This window comes from Corvus kubaryi, unplaced genomic scaffold (genome assembly GCF_017639235.1).
Source record: "Corvus kubaryi isolate FWS band 111438036 unplaced genomic scaffold, C.kubaryi_AGA036_p1.0 37341, whole genome shotgun sequence".
In the NCBI taxonomy this organism is placed as follows: Eukaryota; Metazoa; Chordata; class Aves; order Passeriformes; family Corvidae; genus Corvus; species Corvus kubaryi.
Genome location: NW_024581112.1, coordinates 10,756,952 through 10,766,563, shown reverse-complemented (window position 1 = coordinate 10,766,563; position 9,612 = coordinate 10,756,952). Strand labels below are relative to the sequence as shown.

The window sequence follows — 9,612 nt, the reverse complement described above, 5'->3', positions numbered from 1 at the left end:
ATTTGGAGAGCCACTTGGGCCTGGGAGAAGGCCAGGCTGCCCACACCTGTGCACCCCCCGCCTCGCTGCTCGGGTCACGCTCCAGTTCCACGGCTGGAGCTCGCTCCTTCACCCTCCTCCCCGGGCACGCCGAGAGCTGCCACGGGTGCTGCAGAGCGGCCCCGGGCATGAGATGTGTCACTTGGTGCCCCGGGCATGAGATGTGACGCTTGGTGTCTGTGTGAGCACGTGCTGCCCCAACACTCTCCACGCAGCCTTGGCGAGGCCTCTCCTTCGGGCAGCCGTGATGGGGGTGTCTCGTTGTCTCAAAAATGATGATGGAAAGCACCTGAAAGCCCCACGAGCATGCCACAGAATCCATCAGGTTGAAAGGGACCACACTGGGTCGTCTGCTCCGACCTCAGCGCTCAAGCAGGGCTCCTAGAATCACATGGCACAGAGTTGCATCCAAATGGTTCTTGACTATCTCCAGTGAGTGAGACTCTGCAACCTCTCCGGGCAACCTGTTCCAGTGTGCGGTCACCCACACAGCAAAGTTCTCACCTCTACTCGAGTGTAACTTCCCGTGCATCAGTTTCTGCCTGTTGCCCCTTGTCCTATGCCTGGCTCCATGCTCTGACACCCCCGCTTTAGATATTGACAGACACTGACCATGTCCCTTCCCGAGGCTGCACAGCGCCGGCTCCCCCAGCCTTTCCCCGCAGGCGCGACGCTCCAGGCGGCCGCCGCGGGCGAGCCCGGCCGGGCCCAGCGCTCTCCCGGCCGGCAGGCGCCGCCCACGGGCGCGGTCTCCGGGGCGACGCGTGGGGCCGGCGGAGCTGCAGCCGCCGCCGCACCGCCATGGGCCCCAAGGGGCTCAGGTCCGGCCGGGAGTCGCTGGTGCGCGGGCTGTCGAGCTGGGAGCCCGCGCTGGTGTCCGCCCGCCTCGAGGAGGTGAAGGCAGCTGAGGGGCAGAGCCGGCGGCGCGGTGGGAAGGGGGAGCGGGCTGGAGGCGGCTCTCGCCGCTCCCCCGCCCCGGGGGTCGCGGCTGCCGGGGGCTCCAGGGGGCCCCAGGGTGGCCCTGGGGAGGGCTGTGAATGGTCCCGAGGTGCGGCGCAGGCCCTCTGCCCCTTTGCCCCCCGCCATCGAGCGTCGCCCTGAGGGTTTCTCTGCTCCTCCTCGGCACTTTCCTTTCTGGGCTCTGGGTGCCAAGTTTCGGCTCGGAGTGAACTTTTTATAAACTGCTGAACAACGAGGTTTGATGGAGGTGCTGACACAGCATTAACTGTAGCGTTGAAAATGTGAGGCTGTAATTTTCCTGCCTGAGTGTGTGCAGCTAAAAGGCACTTTTTTTTTCTTTTTATTTTTTTTTCTTTTACAGAGTGTGAGGATCTAAAGGCATATTTAGGTTTTCAGGTTCTGTGTAAGCAATGTAATTCTCATAAATCTTGATTTGCAAGAGAAAATTTGGTTTCAAATAGGGTGGTAGTTTAGCAAACAATAATATTTATCTCCCATGTGTTTATCTAGCACGGCTTCTGCAAGTGAGACAAATTGCTTCCGTGGTTTCCTTGTTTTGTGGATTCCTGTTGTGCCCTATTAAAAAAAAAAAAAAGCAGTTTTTTGTTTCAGCTGCTGTGGGTTTGTGTTTTGTTGATTTTTTTCCTTTTAATATGGCAGCAGCACTAGTTAAATATAAGGAACTTTTAATTCAGGAGGCTTTTAAACTGGTTAATTGCTTTTCCCGAAAATGCCACAGATGTCAAAAAATCTCTTAAATATTTAGTTGCTTTTACTTTTATTTGGCAGTAACCATATAATACAAGTTTACCAAACAAGACCACTTTTTCAATAGCTTAGGCTGTTGTTTCCCATTTTTCCCTAGAACACAGATTTTTCAGTAGAGTTCTAAGGGCTTGAGCCCTTTCTTACTTGCGAATCTTGTCCCTACCCTTGGAAAACCTCCCTCAAGCATAAGAATGGGCTGAAGGTCCAATCTCCATCACCTACTCTGTTCCTGGTCTTTCTCCCATGCTTACTAGCAAGGTGCCAATTAGTGATTATGGTTTTTTATGGTGGTGTTTATTGTGGTTGTGGATATTGTGCAGTGAATTCACTGAACAAAGTGCTTTGTATGCTCTGCTGCCTCTACACATAATTTATTACATTTCTTAAATGCAAACCATTATATTGAAGTATTTTTAAAGGTAGGAAATAAAATGCTCAAAATTTAGGAAACGTCAAAGTTGGTATTATTCAGGACCACACATTGAGGCAGATGGAAAAAAAATGTTGAATGTTCACTGAATGGGGCAAGAATTCTGTAGGAAAAAGTATGTGATCACCTAATTAAAGATTATCGTAATGCCTCTACCCATGGGGGCTGACTTGAGATTCCTTGTTTCCATAATTCTGGTATCGTCTAACTGCTTTCTGTTCCAGTTAACCTAATTTCACTTTCTCTGCCATACTGTTCACAGACAGTGCCTTGGGAACTTGGGAAAAACTGTCTCCTTACTGTGGTCAGCTTGAACTCAGGCTTCTGAGATGCTGGGCAGCCACTGAAATTTCTTACTGCAGGAGTGTTCTTATTCAGCTCTTATAGTCATGGGCAAGAGCACACTCGGTGCAAAACTCTCAAATGCCAGCAAATCTCTTCTGAGCATGTGTGAATCAAGATTCATCAACTGTGGCCAAATGTGGGTGTACTTAATGTAAATAAACATGCTCTGTAAAAGCACATCTTTGACACAAGTACGACTCTGCTGCCAAATTTAATTCCTTCCTCTTGAACACGGAGGGCATTGAATATCTTAACTACTTAATCACATAGGGGTTTTTATTAAAGGATAAACATGATTTTTAAAAATCAAATCCCATTCTGCAAATAGTCTAACCACACTGTCCCTACCCCCCACCCACCCTACCCTAGTAATCATATAACATAAAAAGTTTAAACTCAGATATATGAAGCTCAGGAACTGAAAGCAGTCTGTAAAAGAGAGTGTTGAACAACTTGAATTGTAGGTCTCACCAGACACAGTGCACAAAACTTATTTCTTACTCGTCCTCAGTATTGTATATGAAATACCATATGAATCTGAAATTATTTGGGTGACGACAGGAACTCCTATCAAGTAAATAAATTTCTCTCGTCACAATTTGTATGTAAAGAATTTTTAAATCTTTTACTTGCATCAATTTGGAAAATATTCTTTCCCTTTAGTGGAGGCAAAGGGAATTTACTAAGACTGGTTTTAAATTGTACCAGATAGATCAAGTGGTGAAATTTCACATTTTAATGTGTTTATGACTTACCTATTTTATTAGTTCAATCTATGAAAAAGAGTCATTTTACCAGTGCTGTTAAGGTTTTTATGGACAAGTATGCTAACTGAAATATGATTTAAATGGTATTTACTAACCAAATAATTACTTTTACTAAATGCACTGTGAAAACTGGCAAACACACAACTTAAAAACACATACAGAGGAAATATGGATTTTCCAGAGCCTCACATTATAGTTTATATATATCTTTCTTGTTTGTAATGTGTTATGCAGAAGAACATGGAATTGCAGACTGTATTTGCCTTCAGATATTTATCATCTATTTTGATTGGATTCACTACAGAATTAAATTGCAAAATGTAAATTAAGATTCTTAGGTAGTTTTAAACTTTGCATGTGTTAAGTACCTAAAGGGCGATATTTGCTGAGTGAAAGGTGAATTCTGGGCTAATACAGCCCTTAATTGAAATAACTGTTCTTATTAATTAGTATAACTAAGCATAGCAACTGGAAGCCCTGTTCTGTGCTGACTTTCCATCTGTATGATTTCTCTCATTTTATTGGCCTTTTAGGGCCTGAAAATTGAAATTAACTTAAATCTTGTGAAACCTCTAAAAATATTCTGAATGGGATGGCTCCACTTTTGATTGCTATTCATACTACTTCCTCTTCAGAGAAAAATTAACATTCTGTTGAGCTTTGATATTATCTCATCTGCCCCTGTTGTACAGCAAAAGCTCAGGCTCTTACAAACAAAAGCCATTAGTAAATGTGGGTGTGTCAATCAGCAGATAATGAGAGCGGGTCTGCAGATTTCTGAGAAGTGATGTCCTACCTTAAGGCTACAAAATTCCTGATAAACAACCTTTCCCAGTAATGCCAGCTGTATTTACTGGTTTACAAGCTCCCTCGTTGAAAATAAAGAGTGTTAGAGTTGTTACTACTCTTAATTGTTCATAAATCAGTAATATGTTTGATGCCCAGATGTTTGGAGTTTGAGTTTTCAAATGTTTCTTCTCAGCCCTTACAGGTAAATTCAAAATTCTGCTGTAACAAAATGAACTTACTGGTTGTTGTCCTAAGGAAAAAAACCAAACAATCAAACAAAACAAACACACGACCTGCAAAAAAAACCCCAAACCAACCAAGAAAGCAACTAAACAAAAATCACTAAACCCCACAACATTAAGTACCACAAAAGTAAAATGACAGATACCCCACAAAGCTTGATGCTTTTCTTGGCCAAAGAGATCTAGAAACTGGTACTGCAAAAATAAACAATATACCTGACTTGTTCAACTGTCTTCCCTAGAACAGCTGCCCTTTTGTGTCTAGGAAATGAAGCAGAGAAAAAAAAGATATGTTTAAAAAGGAAGAAAAAAATGTGTGCTGCATCTGCTTTTTTCTTCAATGTGAATTAAAGTTAGATATTTTCTTAACATACCTGTTCTATTCCAATACTGCTGTGGTGAACAAGATATACAGGCTATGTGCACTGGTTTTTAACAGTTGGAAAAAATCACATCACAGAGGAACACAATGGAGGCTTGAGAACAAAATTGTGAGAGGCAGCTTCTGTGTTTCGTGAAAGCAAGGATTTTGGATAACCAAAAAAAAGTTTGCTGCTTACATGGAGCCTTCAGAATTAGGTTGATCTTGCAGATTTGGAGCATCTCCACCTGAGGGACATGGAAGTCTTCCACACAGATGGTTATTTCTAATACTGAGAGACTTTCGTGCATTTCAGCTCTTGACACGGCCAAGAGTTTTAAAACCAGGAGGACAATGTCATTCGTAACAATGGTCATCACTGGATGCTTTCCAGTGAGAGCGATCTGGCCTGCCCTTAACTGGAGTTTGTTTCAGATTGTTTAAACAGTATTCAGTTGCCACTGCCACATTTCCAGCTTCAATTTTTTTTAAAATTCATATTTGAACCAGCATTTTTGATTGTGTGGGATATCTGCTCCCTACATTTTGGTCTCCTTTGTGCAGTTTATAGTGCTTGTGTTATATTCTAGACTGTTTCCATGATTTTGCAGTAGTTATTTTTATGGTTTTCTCTGTCGTGTTCATTAAGCTGGGAACGTCATTTGAGGTAGCCTTAGGGTCACTAATCTATCCTCTTTCAGATCCTTTCTCAAGCCTTGATACTACAATAACATTTGAAAGAATAAAACTAAGTGGAGGAGCAGTTGTATATTGAGGGAGAAAATATTTTTAAAGTAACCATATACATTTTACTACTTTTCCTTCACATTTTTATGTTGTGATTTTAGGTGGTGAGCTGTAGAAGCAGGGTCTGTTTCTTCTCTGTCCTTTCAGTGCCTTGAACATTGGGGATACTGTTACAGGATCGATAATATAAAAGCAGTATTGCAAAAATACTAGATTTTTAAAATCAGAAATGAGTATAATCAATTAAACACCTTAAACTACATATTAATGGTGCACATTGACTGTCCTTATTGACTTCAATTCATGTTCTCAGTGTGCAGTTTTTCTGAAAAATGATCTTTCAGGGCTTCAAAACTGGTCAGTCTAGAAATAGATGACATGCTGTTAATGACTCCAGGAAGTCTAGATCATTATTGCCTGTGAAGGTGTGTGTAGCTACTTCAGATATTTACTAGCTACTTCTAGCTCCTATTCCCAGGTATTGCACTTTTTTTTAGAAAAGCAGTTTCTTTTCTTCATTTAGCACTAGGGAGGTATAGGGTGTCTCTAATAATACTTAAATTTTTGCACAAAAGACCTTGTATTGAGCTGCATATACTTCTGTAGAATTAAATAACGTTATAATTTTCACTACCAGTACAGTTATCTTGCAGAGGCTCATTCCATGTATTTTATTTTTAATGTATTAGCCAATGGTTTGCCTATACTATAAATATTCTCACAGCTGTTATGTTGAGAAGATTTATCACCTTGTTTCTTTGAAGCAGAGCATTTTTAGTGGGGAGAAGATGTGGCCCACCGATGATAATTTCTGCTTGGATAACAAAAATCTGGGGTTGGATAATTTTGTTTGCATAGGTCCTATTTTTTTTTTAAACACACATTTTGCACAAGCAGAACCTACCTTGGTGTTTTGCTTTGGTGCTTTGTCAGAGGCTGGTGTAAAGGTGGGCACCACAGTGGAAACCAGGAAAATTCTCTTTTCTTAGAAAGGCTTATAGTACCTTTGTGAAGGAGAGTCTCATTGCTCAACCATATCTCTGAAAGTGTCTGGGAATTATTATAGAGGCTAGAGGATAAGGATTTGGAGACGGAATCTGAGGATGGAGAAAGCCTGAAGTGGGATCAGATAGTGAAACCGGAGGCTAGCTGAACAAGGAGACAGAGGACAAGAGCTGGGGAGCAAGTCACAGGTGGGGGAAACATTAAGACAAGTGGTGTAACTCAGATGAGGAATGGAGAGTGGAAAAGGACGGAGAAATTAACTAGGGACAGTTGTGACCAAGGGATGGAAAAATCAAGAAGAGAGGATGATAAGGAAGACAGGTTCCACAGATGTTGTTGCAGTGATATTAATCAGTGCTAAGCAGGTTTAATTTGTGGGCAGAGAGCTATCAGCATGTTTTAAGGAGGAACTAAAGAAGGCATAAGGCAGAGTCTTAGAACTCTCTGATAGATATTTTTTTATATATCTGAAGAACTGCAGGAAGTTGTGGGAGCAAGCTCTGTATTGCTGCTGGACCATGAGTAGATCCTGAGTAGAACCTGACATTCCTGATTCTTGCTGCTCTTGTACTGTCAGCATCTCTCTGTGAGACTTACCGGACCTTGTTTCCCTCTCTTGGTGGTCCTCACTGACGTGGGCAGTGTAGTGATAACAGTTGCTCCGTTAGCTCATGCCACAGGTAGATGGTTGTTCTAAAGGCTCCATGTCTGCTGGTGAGCACCAGGATACTGCCACATGAGAGCATTTCGATCTCAGTTCTGAGAGCCTAGAAAATTATGCATTTCCACACAGGCATGGGCATCAAAATACTTACTGTTCAAAGAATGCTGAAGTTTTGCTGTCCAACTCTTGGCAGGTATACAATGATAGCTTTAATCCAGATTAGCTGCAACTCCTGTGCATGTTGATGATATTGGAATACCTAGAGATCTTTCACAGTGCTGTGCGCCAGTAGCTATGTTGCAGCTTTACGCAGAAGGAGTTACCATGCCCCGTCCTTCCTGCAGATGAAAAAGATGAAAATGAAATTCAGTGTACTTGGCGCAGTCCCCACTACTGCTGCCACTTCTCCATTGAGCAGTGTTTGCTGCCCCAGGGCAGCTGGACACTCATAAATTCCACTGTGTTTGCATATGCCTAGAGTATCAGTGATATGCTTGTACTCTATAGTACTCGTAATTTTTAAAATTTGAGGTTTATTTTGTGCTGCAATAAACCATCAAGGAAGTTCATGATGTGTGGAAGTGTAGATGCCCTTTTGGATTAGTTATCTGATCTGCAGCTATTTAAAGTTTTACCGAGATGATGTTTACATCTTTTTTGTTTTTCTGAATTTTTTGTTTTTCTGAATTTTGTTTTTCTGTGGTTAGAAAAATGGGGCATACCCATGTGATGTTATCCTTTGTTACCTTAAGTGTTTGGCAAACTCTTTCCCACCGTGCAAGCATACACTGTTTTGAAACTTAGGTCAACTGTGGCTTTCTCCCATCCCAAGCCATCAGTTACTCAAATTGCAGACATTTAGGTATGCATTTTACCAGCTAAGGAAAGGAACAAATGAAGAAGGGTACTGTAAAACTGAAAATGCTTCTCTTACCATTTGAGTCTTTTTCTTAGAATGGTCCTTTTCATCACTTTACCTTAAGCTCAGCTCAGGTTTTGTTCGTATTCCACAAGGACTTTGTACATAATATAAATATATGAAAATATTCATATCCTAAAGTTACCACCCTATCTTAAATCTCTTAAAATCTTTCCTTGCTATGCTGCACACTGGACTGTGACTCTGCTTATCCTGGTCCCAGGATAAGCATTAATGTGACTGTCCTGGGTCTGCCGTGATCTGACTGAATCCCTCTCCATGTTTACGCAGCTGTATTGGTAACCTTGCAGTTTACACATGCAGATATGCATTTTAAAAAAAAAGTAAATTCAGTAATTCCTGTACAGCACAACCATTAAAAATGCTCATACTTCAGCCACCACTAATGCTGATAAAGAATACTCTAGAGTGAGATGTAGATGTGCTGGAGATAGCGACTCACTCTGTGAAAGGGATTCCCGTAGGTTAAAGCAGAAATGTGAAAGAGAATAACCAGTAAAAGTTATTTAAATTACATAATTTTTAAGTTTTTGTGGATGTGTATCAGTAAATAAAGTGTTCCAATTTTTGCTTGTTCTGCTTTTTTTTTTTTAGTGCTGGAAACATTTTTTGCATTAAAATAATGTGTATGCTACTGCAAATGTTTGAAAACTGCTGGTGTTTTTAATTCATCAATATTGTAGTGAAATACAACTTGCCATTGGTAATTTTTCTTGATTCAGAATATTTGGGGAAACCATGCAAGAACCATAAATATGCCTTCATAAAACATCATAAAAATAATGCTACAATATTCAGAAAATAGTATCTGGGCATTATCTAATTCACAGGATGAGGAAGCTGAAAATTGTTCATTTTTTTCTACATCGAATGATCGCCATAATACATATATTCAAAATTCACTTTTGTTTGCTACCTGAACTGCCAAATGTGCAAATGCCATTTAAAAGTTAGTACATCTTTGTGAGACGCTAATGCAGCGTTTGTCTGCGAAGAGGTTTGTTAAGTCTGTTAGTAGGTATTTGTGTTTTGCGTAGCATAATGCTGCCACCTCATGGCAGAAAGAATTGGGACAAAGTAGTAGGGGCTTTTTCGGGTTGCATGCGATTTCAGCGTGATTAATACAGTGATGTTTAATATGTCTTAAAGTGACATAAAACCATCTCTACAAGATTACTCTTTGAAACTGCAGAGAAGAACTTTCGTTGGCATGAGTTTTAATACCTTAAATATTTTATTTTGGAATGTAGGATGGCTGGAAGCCTAGCATCGCTTTTGTTGTTGGGACCAAGACTGAGGATGAAATCCACACCCAGGCCCTGTCTCTTGCTGTGCAGGTGCCACTGCGAAAGCTCTTCAGTGTGGTAACACGTGAAGACATTTTCCAACAGGTATTCCAAGAAAGTAACTTTTAATGAGCCAAGCTGCAGATGTCACTTCTAGATCCTGCCTTCTTTATTTTGTGGTAGTGATAAACTACTCTATGGAAGTTTCAAAAATTACACTAATTCATAGAATCATTAAGGTTGGAGAAGACCTCCAAGATCATCAAGTC

The 9,612-nt window shown here is 41.1% G+C and overlaps 1 protein-coding gene across 9 annotated transcripts in view; it reads left to right on the top strand.

Annotated features, from left to right (window-relative positions):
• Nucleotides 1-800: 800 nt before the first annotated feature.
• SPAG17 (sperm associated antigen 17) overlaps nucleotides 801-9,612 on the top strand; it is an 89,752-nt gene continuing 80,940 nt past the window's right edge. For all 9 annotated transcript variants that reach the window (XM_042031183.1, XM_042031180.1, XM_042031182.1 and 6 more), the window contains exons 1-2: nucleotides 801-933; nucleotides 9,308-9,448. In XM_042031183.1, the coding sequence (XP_041887117.1) occupies nucleotides 841-933; nucleotides 9,308-9,448 (234 nt within the window). In that variant the 5' untranslated portion in view covers nucleotides 801-840. The remainder of the gene's footprint in view (nucleotides 934-9,307; nucleotides 9,449-9,612) is intronic.